Genomic DNA, 13,255 nt, shown 5'->3' on the forward strand with positions numbered 1-13,255 from the left:
TTTGTGGTCCATTCTAGACCCAGGTTAAGTTTCATTACAAAGTTTTCACCGTGATACAACATGAACGAAGTACCGCTAATAAGCATCTTCAAGCTCTGTACCCGAGTGACATTTAAGAGACTAATTAGTGCTGTGGCATCCGCTGAATTTAATGAAATGCTGTGCAGCTGCATAAAGCTCTCTTTTCCTCTCCTCACTAACCTTCCCGCCATCTCCTGCGGTTCTGATCAAAACACAGGAACCCACAATTAACCGTGGGGTTAGAGGTGTCCATTCTGCACCAACATCACTAGCCCTTTGCTTCTGTCCTCCTAACTCATCAGTCACGAGATCTCTCCTTAGCGCTGGGGATTCCAAACTCACAATGGCACACTGGTGGGGGGCAATGTTTTTAGACTGCGGCAGATCAAGTGATGGCCCAACCCTGGGCTTCGTGCCTGGGGAGAACCTGGAGAACCGAGATCACCATTACAGCAATATTACCGTAATGATGCAGCAGGCAGCAGAGGCAGACTGCTCTCCGTGACTAGGGAAAGCCCTGTAACCAGCTCATCCTTCTTGCAAGCTACAGATAAGCCTTATCACCGATCCCAGATATTTAGCAATTTCCTGCAGCTGCATTATTAAATGGCCCCAGCTAGGCGTTGATTTCAATCAGACTTCAATCTTGAGAAAGTTCTCGGTTAAGCACAGCCGGTTTGCAGCCCCATGAAACTTCGCTTGGCTATTTAGAGCTAAACGCAAAAACGCTATCATCCCTTCCTTTCCATTACAAACATATTATAAGATCAAATAATTTACTAACAGGCCCAAAAGGAGGAAGGTGATATTAATTTAGCTCAAAGTTACCAGCTAAAGTGGTTCACTCACCACTTTCTTTTTAAAAATTGTTCTCCATGCTACTGTATTTCCAAATTCCTCCTTTAAAATGATTTGATTGTTGGTTTAAACAGATACAAACCTATTAAAATGCATTAACGGTCAGATGAGATTGAATGCTTAATTGATTCATTTTTTTTCAGTTTGAGATTCAGCAGTGACACCAACAACAAACCATTATGGAAAAATTATGTCTATTCGACACATTTTCCCTACATGATAAATAGCTCATCACAGACTAACTATACAGTATGTAAGTACTGCAGGAGCTACACGTTACACTACATTACTATGCAGGTCTACCACCTAACATTTATGAGCATCAAAGGATTTAAGTGTTACTGTATACTGGCTTCTAAGCAATTAATTAAACACAGCAGCGATAAAAATTAATTTCACACAGTATATTTGCTGATCAAATTTACCACAGATTGTGACAACTACCATTGTGAAATAATCAGTTTTTCAGTGCAACCTGGTCTGAGAAATTGGATAAGATCACTGAACAAATGAAAATTTGTAGTGATTCCAAAGCACCTTACATTTGTACCCATTTATACTGGGTATTTCACTAAAACAATTCAGTGGAAGTGTTTTGCACAAGCGTACAACAATCATGTCCCAGCTGGGATTCAAACCCATGACCTTCCCATTACTACTAGGCCAGCACATTTCAAAAAGAGAATATTGGTCACTGGGTGGACTGGGTGAAGGGTGCATGTCTCAGAGACCGAGAAATTGATGAGAGAAGTGTGAAGCCGGATAGGAGGGAGAAGCAGATTGGAGCTCTCAGGTGCGCCAAACTCTGGGGAGAAATTCAACTTCCAAATTGTGCTGGGGCATGCTCAGTTTGCCGAGTCAGAGGAAGCAGTCAGGTTTAGTTTCCTTTGAGCTAGCCAAAGAAATGAAGAGCCACAGAGAGCTGCAGGACTGAATCACTAAAATGATATCAGGAGAAAGGAAATGTAGGTTTGGGTATGCTATAATACACATTTATGTGTATGCAGGCGGAAGTGGGTGAGGTTAGGGTTTGACTGTCAGCATCAAACATTTTAAAGTAGAATGCTATATTGGAATGGCAAGAGGTGGTTATTACTTTGCCAATGTTTGAGTCTTGATATAGGCAAAGGCAAGCTGTTTCCTGGGATGACCAGATCTAAGGGAAGCCGGCTTACCTTATCTGTTGCTCCTTCATCTTTGTCTTCTGGATTTGCTTGTACATTTGGTTCCACAATCAAGTTCCAGCGATCAAGCTGGACAATATTTCCATCTTCCACATGAGAGAGGATCTTGGAAACGGGCTCATCCGTGTACCCCTGTGAGCACAGAACACCAGCAGGCGCATTTCCATGACAGCAGGTCAGGAGCTCTACTCATACTGGTTAGACAGGCTGATTAGCGGGTATTTTGAGCAGTAAAACATGTTTTAATCACAGAGTTAGTGTTAATTTAAAACAGTTCATGAACTTTTTACAAAGGTGCACTATGATGCCTAAATGTGAGACAAGAAAAAGCAAGGTGAGAGCTGTAGTTCATAAATTTTGTGTCTGACCTATGCATCCGACAAAAATCACCAACTTAAACTGGTTTTTGTGGTGTGACCGAAAGCACAACGCAAAATCTGACAATGTGTAGGTGAGATGGATCCCAAAACTCATCAGAGCTGTGCCACCAACGAGTCCAGAAACATTAAAGAAAGTAGACAAAGAGTGGCGGATGGACTCACCCCACCCCAGTTCAGAGTCCTGGCCAGGTCATTCCCAGTGCCCAGAGGAAGAACAGCTACCGCCGGCTGCGGGCTCAGCTGCAACTGGTCCAGGATAGACAGGATCCAGCCAACCTGCAAGTGAACCACAATCTATTAAACAGGTGAGAAGGCCTTACTTTGTTTTCGCTTTGTTCCAAGTTCTGTAAAATCTGGATTGAACAAATTCATAGAGAAAACTTGAAATAAACTCCAGGATTAATATTTCCACAAAAAAATCATTTAAAATAGTGTTCCTATTCAGCCAAGGTTATTTATGCAGCCCCGCCGTATTCCATCAATTATTTTTCTCTTGAGATAAATCTATTTTAAACATGACTACAGTATTTAGTATTCATGGGTGTATTTTTTGCATTGTTTCTGATATTTGCTAATATTTCTGCTCAAACGTGCTCTGCCTGTTCATGAATGAAAAGAATCTTTACATTAACGTGTCGGGAAATATGCCATACAGAAGAAGCCACTGTTTGTAGACAATATTTTCATTCTGTGCTTGAACAGATCTTTTAATGGCATCAGCATGGATGAAGTTAGTACTCACTGTCAGTACTTGGACACTGGATGGATGAATTACTTTAGAGCAAACAGTAGTTTCTTCCTATCCCTGTGGGCAATTCTGAAATCTACTTGGCACGTAAATTGTAACACATTGTAGGTTCATGCAGGGTTTCACTATCGTAGGAAAAAATATTTGATCGATTTGTTCATCATACATCAGACCTCAACCTTCATACCCAACATCCACTTGAGTGTTTCATACTGATAATTTATTAACAATGCATCATCTCCTTGTCCCAGAAAAGGCAAGCTTTATTAATTCAAATGACAAAATTGGCTTTTTTCTTAACCGCTCACAATCTACTTCTCCCTCCCTAGTGGATTAGCAGTGGCGTATTTGAGCAAGGATGTCAAAGCGTTTATTTTCACTGTCATATTAACCCAACCTGGATTTGTCTCTATGGCCCAAACGCATAAAATCACCAAAGGAAAACCACGACTTAATCAAATTTGCCATGCAATCCACAGAAGCACTGATGTGGAAAAGACGCAGCTTGGAATATGCTAACTATCCTTAGCACAACGATCACGTTAAAGCAGAATGCCAGGGTGATCAGGCCAGGATAAAAATAAACCCAACCTTGTCAGTAGAGATTTTTACAAAGATAAATATTCAAAGTTTTAATATTTTAGTTAAAAACCCGTGTGGTCTGAACTCATCTTATTTTCAGAGCTTTAATTGTCTCATATTTGAGCAGTTGGAAATATTACTAGCTTTCTCCAAGGTAATTTGTGTTCTGCAAGATTATTTTATGTTTGCTAGGGAAGTGATACAGTAAATACACAATGACAGCACTGTAAGTCACAGAACCCCAAAACGTGTGGATTGGGACAGTGGTGGTGTTGTTTTGGGGGAGAGGTTTGTGGGGATCTGTCACAAAGGACTGCCAAGTGTGTAAAAGTTTGAACAGCACACATTATATACACGGTGATTATATACAGTACCTGCAAACCACTAACAAGCATCACATCAGGAAGAGCACATATCTCTTGATTAGTTTGCAAAACAATCTTGCCAGGTGCAGCAGTGCCAGAGGTTAGTATGCACGCTCTGCACTGACATATCTGTCTGATTGGGAGCCTTCAAGACAGCTCTGTGAGGCTGATGAACGCACTGAAGAGCTTTGAGAAACTAAAGAAGCCAACAGGTTACTCTTCTGAATATTCAGTAATAACAAAGGGGGGGAGGAATGTAAATCGCAAATCAGTGCCTTGATCTATCAAGAGAATGTCAAGAGCAATAAGTAGCATCTACAATAAAAACAACTTTCCAAATGAAAATACTGAAGAATGTTTAAATTCAATCTGGAATTGCCAAAGCAATTTGGTAAAACACTGAAATGTTTCAATCCAAGCATTGCTGTGCTATAAATAATCAGTTCCATACAGATGTGTGGCGGAGACATTAGTATTTGCCCCACACTCTTCCAAACAAAATACCCTATAAGTCTTGATAAGATTCATGAAGCAATTGTACTAGAGATCAAGTAAGATGGACTGAATTGTTATTCCGATTCCCAATCCTGTCTGGTTGCTAGATGCCCAGAGTTTAGATTCCGGCTCAGGCCAAATGACCACTGGCTGAATCAGACATATTTAACATTTTTCCTTAGTTCTTCAGACACTGCTGCTGAAACAGTAAACCTGTAGAGACACTGATGCTCCAAGGCTAGGACTGGACAGCCCTGTTCTATGAAACACAAGCTGTGACCATGTGGTAGTTACTAGATTTAACTACTGATCACCCTTTTTTTTACGTTTTACTGTGCTTTCCTCTTTTTGCAAAAACAAAAAGATGCCACTTCCTGGAGCACTGTACAGCTGAAAAGGCAAGCGTGCAGATAATTTTGCAGGTAACAAAATACTCACAGTGCCATCACCACCACAGGCCAGAATTCGCAAATTGTGGACTTTGCGGTACATTTCTAACCTTGAAAAAGGGAAAGAAATATTAAAGACAGTTTGCGCTTAAGCTGTTTGACTTCAATGGAAGGGCAACAGAATCACTCCCTGCAGATTCTTAAATAGGTCTATACTTTACCATGTTTGCCATAAATCCATAGTAACAGCAATGCTAGAAGGCAAAGCTCGCTCATGAACAGCATTATAAAGGTCTAATGAAAACCGGTGAGGACTCTGTGTCTATAATGAAAGGTAGGTAATTGAACACTGATGTTTCTTTATAATCTTTCCTAAGGTTGACTTAGATGCAAGACCTCATTAACAGAATATACCTGACAAAATTATTACGGGCCATTAAGTTTAATTATCTTTCGGAATAACAGAACAGAGTTAATGAAGTCCACAGGAGAGAGAATCATCATAGTGCAGATGAAACTTTGAAAACTGTCACCTCTTATGTGGCCAGTGCTGTTTGATGCAGTGGGAGTCGCTTCAAAATCTAGAGGGATTTTTGTGCAGATTAATAATATGCATATGGGTTTGCCATCCCAGTTGAATCTGCATGTGAGCCAAGGCTCCAAAGTGACAATACTGGTTGCCTCTGCACTTGGGAATACATTTCCATAGATTAAGCAAGTGATAATGTCCCCACTGTAAAAACCTCAGAGATTAGTCCACGTACAGTATGTACTGTAGACCCAAGTAGTCAACAACCCTGAGAAATACTGCTGTGCTTTGCTTCCATCTGACATTGAGCTTTGATTTCATCTTGAGCCACTTGTACATTTTGCCTCCCCACCATCACATCAGACAGGGTGCAGATTCCTCTGATATAGTTACAATGAGAAAGTCAAAGGCCGCTAGTCTTTGACATTCCCCCCCAAACAAAATTTCAGTAATAACCAAAGATAATGGCATTTCAAATCAAGTAAAATCAATCTACAAATAGTACATTTTAAGACTTAAATCACTCCGGGGTCCACAAAAAAGCTCTACCCAACACCTGGTAATCACGCCAACTGTGTCACTAAAAAAAGGGACTTGGACCAAGTGCACCTGACCAGCAAGGTTCTGGATATTATGTACTATAAATGTGTTGAGGAGCATCGTGCCTAAAGAGGGATGAAATATTGTGCCTTCCTTCTCAGTACCTACCCTTCTTTAGGTCCTCCCTGGCTGAGGTCAAACACTTGGCGTGGGTTGAGGTACCACATGAAGGACTGGATTATCTTAGCTCCCTGGATGAAAAATAAACAATACACATCCTATTGAAGTGTCTCCAGTTTTTTTCAAGTTCCAGTTTAATTTGTTTCAATGTAGCTTAAACTTCAAGTTAAAGCAGAGCTCCAGTGCATTTATCTGCATGTTGTTATTCTTGATGAAGACGCTTATGAATGTTTAAATTAAATCTGGAGATGCTGAAACAATATGGCAAGGTACTTAAGTTTTATCTCAACTGCAGCAGTCAAATTCATCACAAGACCAAAACAAAATGAATATGGTTGTTTGTCAGTTAAATCTGTTGGATCTGACACAACAATGAACATGCAGTAAAGAAAAACAGCACAAGTAAACATCAGAGAATTTCACAAAGGTTTCTCTGAGGCTTTGATATCCAATGAAAGCTAACATTTTTAAACAAAAACATCTTTGAAAGCAGCTTCACAGTCAGTGAAAAGGCAATCTGTGAATTATATACAAAATTTAGCACCACTCCATTTCTAGAAATTTGTATACACACTTGCAGAATATTGTACACATACTATACTGTAAAGGAGAAGCCAATTTCACAATGTGGCCATAAAAAAAGAACAGTAAGAGACTGCGAACCTCTGCAGAGGTCTTATAAAAATCAACCACTGCTCAGACTGATTTCTGCCCACCTGATTTCCGCCACTTTTAGGATTCACAAACACCAGAAGAGGCTTCATCAACTGTGAAGGAATCGGCTTCACTATGAATGGCTTCCACCGGGTCTCCTGTGTATCACAGAGCCAACGTTAGAAACCTTACTGATGAGCCACAGGTACCTTCATTAACAGGACATGAATACCAGTGACCCATTCCTCCTGCTAAATAAACTAAAGGTGTATTAAAGCATTGACACTAATTCTAACCTCCACCTTATAATGCAGGTACATTATGTTGATTAGATTTGCTGTTTTACAGATTAAGCACCTAATTATAACTCTTTAAACACAATACTTAGGAAACAGTTACTGGAAACTGGCATTTTTTTTTGTTAAGATCGGAGAGCAGAAGAGTATTGGAGAGAAATAGCAGGGTGTTTAATGGCACCACCGGAAAACGATGACACTGGCCACTTCAGGGCTGATGACAACAGAGCTAGATTCACTGACAAATCCATTTACACCCCCAGGCCTTAAAATAATCCGAAAGGTGAGCAACCTGGTTACCCTCAAAAGGTTGAACCTAAAATGTTTTCATCAGCAATTTACAATATAACGTAGGATCATTTTATGGTGTTAATGTTTAATGGGGTTTTTTTTTTAATGTATCAGATCAAAGAGTAGTGAGATCACAAATATCACCAAATGTCACCTTTCCCAGCTTTATGTTCCATTACAGGTATAGAGGCATTGTATTGAAAACTGCACAACAGATATAACCAAATAATTATTTTTTTTCACCCTTGGTCTTAAATGGCCTTTCCAAAAATTCAAAAGGACAACATATTTTTATATTACATTATACAGTATATTTAATAGCATTGACGATCAGTGATGTACAGTACTAAAGTAATTCTGATTGCAATATACAGTAGTAATTTGTATTAGTGAGTCGGAACATTCCATTCCACTAATAATTTACTATATTGCAATCCAAATTAGGTAGTGATATCAGTCTGCTATATACTGTAGAATATTAGGTTTCTAACTCAGTGTATTGTAATTCAATAGAGATGTGTACTTACAGTACAGTATGAATTACTGTAGATCAGTAGCAATATTGATTTATAATACATTACTTTTAGTCTGTAGTACTGAATGTATTGTGTATATAGAGGTCTATAATAAACTGTACAGCAACAACATAATCAGTTTAAATTGTACTTTAATAAACATAAAATTATGTTTTATTTTAAAGCTCATAAGTAACATTATAGTTGTGTTTTTTGTAATGGTACTAGTACAGTACATAAATCACTATATTACTGGAGTCATCAATAATCTTGGTCTATAATGCTTTTGTTAAGCTGTTATTCAGAAGGGTGCCATCACAGCAGTTCATCAAAGATGTTGGCCTACAGGCTACTGCTCTGTAATTCTCATTTAGTGATGCCAGTCTGTAACAATTTTGCAGTGAAACTCAATGATAGTGTATTGTAGCTGTCATTAAGAAGTGACAGTTTGAGATATGAAAAAAAAAAACATATGAGGTTTGTGCTGCCTTAGAAATGTTCCAAACAGCCATTTGCCTTAAGAGAAGGCTAAAAGGATGTGTGTTCATGTTTTTTTACTTCGTATCTTAAAGGATAGTACTGCACCTTTTCTCCTCAGTGGTCTTGAAAATATTCATTAGCATAACGGCTATAAATGACTGGAAGCCATTTGGCTCAAAGTTAGCTTCTAGCTGATCCAAGAATCTCATCCAGCCATTTCTTGAAAGGAGTAAGGATACCATCTTCAAAAACATGGGTAGCTAGCTTGGGCTATATTCCAAGAATTGTTTGAGCAAAAAAGTATTTTGTGTTTCCACTTGCATCTTCCAGTCTGTGTATTTCCAATTTTTATGCCGCAGAAATGAATGAGTCAGTGATCTTGAGGATTCTGAATTCTCAATAGATAGTATTTCACCTTGAGGATAGTATACATCCAATTTGCAAGCATTAAAATTGATTTCTGATCAGCAAACGTGGATGACGTCTCTGCCAGGAAGACAATCTCACCTCTGCTCCCTTCTTGCTGGACTTGCGTTTGAAGGATGTGCGCTTCTTCTTCTTACTTGACTTTAGTGACGTCTACAAAAGAAGAAAAAAAAAACTTTGGCAAACTTTTCTTTTTAAATAATTCTTTGTGCCACTATTATGAAGGAGCTATTGAATATAAAAAGAAACATTTGACAAGGCAGCCACCAATGTTCAGTTGTATCAAATAGCTATTCAAACGCAGGAGACCAGTGATATCCTACAAAAAAAAAATCAATTTTTCTTTCAAAGAAAATGCTTTTAATACATTGAGCAGTGCTTATGGTTACTTTTCACCCATTTCAAATCGACACTTTCATAGAGCTGGGTAAAATAATAGTAAAATATTTTTCTGCTTAATCCCAAAGTGATCTGTCGTATTAGTGTTGATTGATGAGGAGCTCCTGGCATTCAACTGCTGTTACTGACCTCCAGTGGTCAAAATCAAGTATATAATGAAGCAGAATTTAAGATTTGGGGGATTTGCTCGTTTTTCTGAAGTGTTAGCAACAAACGTCAATCCATGCTCTATGCATGGATGCATTTCGGCACTGTTCTTTCTTTTGATCAATACATAACACAAAGAAATGAGGTATAAACAGGGAAGAAGGTGGGGGGGTGGGGAGGCTGGAGGAACGTTTGGGATGAGTGGGAAAAGCTTGCTGCCCGTACCTGGGGTCGCCGGACACGGATGATCCAGGTTGGGGGGACGATGACGGCAGCGTGAGCCCCGAGAGAGCAGGCCTCCTCAATCTGCTGCAGCATGAAACACGTCACCTTGTTGTGATACTGGAAAGAGGGAGACGAGAGCATCAGCAACACGGGGCAGGTGCGGAGTCTGTAGCCACACCCCAAACAGCAAGCCAACTGGTCCCCCACTGCCAAAAGTCTAGATACACATCCAAAGAGCAGAGGTTACTGCAACCTAGCCCTGCTGTCCACTGAAGGGAACTGCCACTGCTGGGGCTGTCTTGATCAGTTCCCAGGACCTACAGTAGGTGTGAAATCTGCTATTTTTACCCAAGATGCTGCTGTGATACCTACACATATTTACTCCATTCCTAACTCCATCACTAAGGTCTAAGTAGTTCTCCACTGCCTCTGCACAAATATACAGTGAAAGGCTTATCATTCTAAAGTAGTTCAAGTAGGTAGCTGCGTCAGCATGCATAGGCTGCAAAGGAACAAGTTAAAGGTTTATTCCACGCTGAAAAGAGAAGGAAGGAAACAACGTTTTGGCTGTGGTCGCACCCGAAGAAGGCTCCACAGCTGAAATGTTGCGTTTCTTTTCTTCTCAATTTCAGTATGGAATAAACCTTTAACTTGCTCCTTAACATTCTGAAGACTTACTGCTTGTTTGCACCAGGAACAGCTGATGGCAACAATTTCTTTACTATGAAAGGCAAACTTCTGCTGGAAACCCTGGGAGAAAAAGTGAAAACGGCCATTTCAGAAACAACGAAATAAAACCAACTCGAAGGGCAAAGAAGCAAAATCAGAAGCAATACTAATGATTATCCAAATGTGTTGATGGCCAATAAATGCAGAATAGATGGAATGGTGAATCGTTACATAATTACATACTGTAATTAAACAAAAATCAGAATTTCCTTTCACTTCCATTCAAAACAGCACCCTCCAAATTAGAAATAATTGGAAAAAAAACTGGGAAAAACGGGAACCAGATATTGCAAATTTCAGAATCTGCTGCTTTAAATGTTGAAATGTTGAGCACTTTAAGTATGTGCTACCCATTAAGAAAGCTGCTTAAAAAATAAACTACAGTAGTTGATTACAGTAGTTAGCTCGCCCAGTTATTTCTGTTTTGTTTTTTGAGAACACACACATTTACTCCATTTCTAACTACATCACTAAGGTCTAAGTAAACAAAACAGCTTCAACAGCATGTCTGGCTTGGTCCATAGTCCCATCATCCCTTGCTTCTTCCCAACTCCTGCTCCTCTTCTCACCTTTCCACACTGCCGGCACTTCCCTTCCTGTCTCCTCCGGTGAACCCAGTGGTGCCGAACAATCGTGGGCTACAAAGATGTAAGGAAAATTGGTGAATGACAAAATTGAAAAATGAATGAAAAATGTATAGATGGATTGGTTGTTTTGGCCCTTTGGACCCCAAATCTGCCTTTTTTGTTTCTACTGATCCAGCATCTTGCAAGAGAACCAGCGTCTGTCCTTTGGCAGAAACATTAAGAGTCAACGCTCCTCGGCAAGATTTATCCTCACTTTGAAAGCGTGGCGATGCTTATAAAATTCTTGAATGGGTGCAAGTCTGCAAAAACACTAAAAAAATTGCGCCATGTAAAATATTTGACTTAGGGAAAGACCAAAACCCTCCACACACTAAATATTCATGTCAAGTTAAAACCACTGCTGTGGCTAATGATGCTACACTTCTGAAATGACAGAGTGTTTAGCACTCCAGTTCTTTTTCTTTTTTGCTCCCGGCTATTCAAAACACGTGCATGCTCTGCCAGCACACCTGGAGAGGTAGGATGAAATACCTTATTCTGTGTCATACAAGCGGTCGCCATGCGGTTAGCCATCAATATGAGGCCCAGAAGGGGCCTGGGCTTTTTATGAAATCTTCGGCCATGTGTTGGCTAACAAGAGTGAGGCATGATGGGAAAAGGGAAGTTGCAGGATATGTAGGACAGATGGAAAGAAAAGAAAAAGATGAGACAAATGCATGGAATAACACAAGTATACAGATAAACGGATGGAAAAAATAAAGGCAGCATGGCTTTTTAGGTAGCAAGGAAAAGGAAAAGTAAAAGGTTTCTTCTGAAATGCAATCAAGAGAGAAAGACTAGGGTGTCAGCTGTTTGTGGAATGTGACACTTCATGTCAGATGTAAGTTTCACATAACCTAATGTTGCACAGTAAAGAGAATATCACTATATTTGTACTGTACATCACTATTAAAAGCATTACAGGTTGTCTTGGCTAAACCGTGTATGGTTTTCAAGCAGTTCAAATACACAGCATATATCCTGTAACCCAGCTGGGTGCCGAGCTCATGCTTCAGAAATATACCAGAAAAGCATTTAATCCTTCACCCAACTGAAAACTCAGATGCTGTGCATGATTTTAAAAAGTGATCTAAATCTAAGCTTCAGACACTAACATTTATTTTTGAGCTCTACAAACTAATATTGCCTGCTTTTAGTGAGTAAAAAAATGTCCCAGTCCCCCCCACCCATACCTAGTCATTTACTTTTCAGCCAAAATAAAAGCAACAGAAATAAAAAGGTATAATTACCTCGCGCACATTCCTTGATCCAGATTCCCTAAACGATGGTTTACACCTAAAATTTATCTACAGACACAAAGAAAGGATGAGTTTAACATCAAGAGGTTTTCCATTAATAGAAAATTAATAAAAACCCATCAAATGGAGCTGCACCACATAATTGAAAAGTGTTAATTAATTTGACCCCAGGCAAACTTCAATCACGGGGCTGTATTTAGCAAAAAGATGGATCCCAAAAGTCTCACAGTGACATTTGTGTACCCTGCAGTCACCAATGACAATCTCGAGAAAGGGTGGAAAATTTTCAGTGTTTAAGCCGATCCAACCAGTTACCCTCAGTCAACTCTGTTTCCAACCACCAAGCCCAGAGAGAGAAGCAGGCAACCTCCTGCCGCCTAGCAGGTGATAAACTAAAGTCCACGAGTCCTCCCTGTGTGGCTGCCATCAAGGCACTTTAAATATCTAGAACAAAATCAAGATGAATCACGATCTCATCGCCGTCCCTGTAGGACTGTGCTTTTAAAACAGCTAAAAAAGATCAACAATTTGCTCACTTGCATAAAATACCCAAAAAGTGAGGAAACATGAAATACTCTCTGCCAGCTGTCCCATTAGTGCAGGAGTTTCCAGCCCTGCTCCTGGGGAGCACCAATACAGTTCCTCTCGCATGTTGCCCTGACTCTCCTGTTAGGAACACTACTTTACCAGAATTCCGGATTCCAGTTGGAAACTCTGGTTCTTGAAGGTTGAGAGATATTCCGATTTGTGTTCCAAATGATCTCTGAATTATGTACAGTAATTGCACACCTCCTGTTTAACTGATCATAGTTACAGTAAATTGCTCAAGACCTTTAGAAATTGCCGACTTAAGTGCTACCTATAAAACGTGCTTGATTAGAGCTACCCAGGACCAGGGATTTAGAGTCTCTTCAAGCTTGCAGCCCAGGCCAAGATC

The 13,255-nt window shown here is 39.8% G+C and overlaps 1 protein-coding gene across 21 annotated transcripts in view; it reads right to left on the minus strand.

Annotated features, from left to right (window-relative positions):
• dgkza (diacylglycerol kinase, zeta a) overlaps positions 1-13,255 on the minus strand; it is a 179,331-nt gene that overhangs the window by 60,789 nt on the left and 105,287 nt on the right. For 16 of the 21 annotated variants that reach the window (XM_088611514.1, XM_088611513.1, XM_088611512.1 and 13 more), the window contains 11 exons: positions 12,310-12,366; positions 11,552-11,650; positions 11,003-11,071; positions 10,383-10,454; positions 9,705-9,821; positions 9,015-9,086; positions 6,988-7,083; positions 6,260-6,342; positions 5,072-5,132; positions 2,606-2,719; positions 2,055-2,195 (listed from right to left, as the gene is read on the minus strand). In XM_088611514.1, the coding sequence (XP_088467640.1) occupies positions 2,055-2,195; positions 2,606-2,719; positions 5,072-5,132; positions 6,260-6,342; positions 6,988-7,083; positions 9,015-9,086; positions 9,705-9,821; positions 10,383-10,454; positions 11,003-11,071; positions 11,552-11,650; positions 12,310-12,366 (981 nt within the window). The remainder of the gene's footprint in view (positions 1-2,054; positions 2,196-2,605; positions 2,720-5,071; positions 5,133-6,259; positions 6,343-6,987; positions 7,084-9,014; positions 9,087-9,704; positions 9,822-10,382; positions 10,455-11,002; positions 11,072-11,551; positions 11,651-12,309; positions 12,367-13,255) is intronic. The other 5 variants (XM_088611518.1, XM_088611509.1, XM_088611507.1 and 2 more) reach the window with 1 other exon arrangement.

The sequence above is a fragment of the Lepisosteus platostomus genome, chromosome 18 (assembly GCF_059453375.1).
Source record: "Lepisosteus platostomus isolate fLepPlt1 chromosome 18, fLepPlt1.hap1, whole genome shotgun sequence".
In the NCBI taxonomy this organism is placed as follows: Eukaryota; Metazoa; Chordata; class Actinopteri; order Semionotiformes; family Lepisosteidae; genus Lepisosteus; species Lepisosteus platostomus.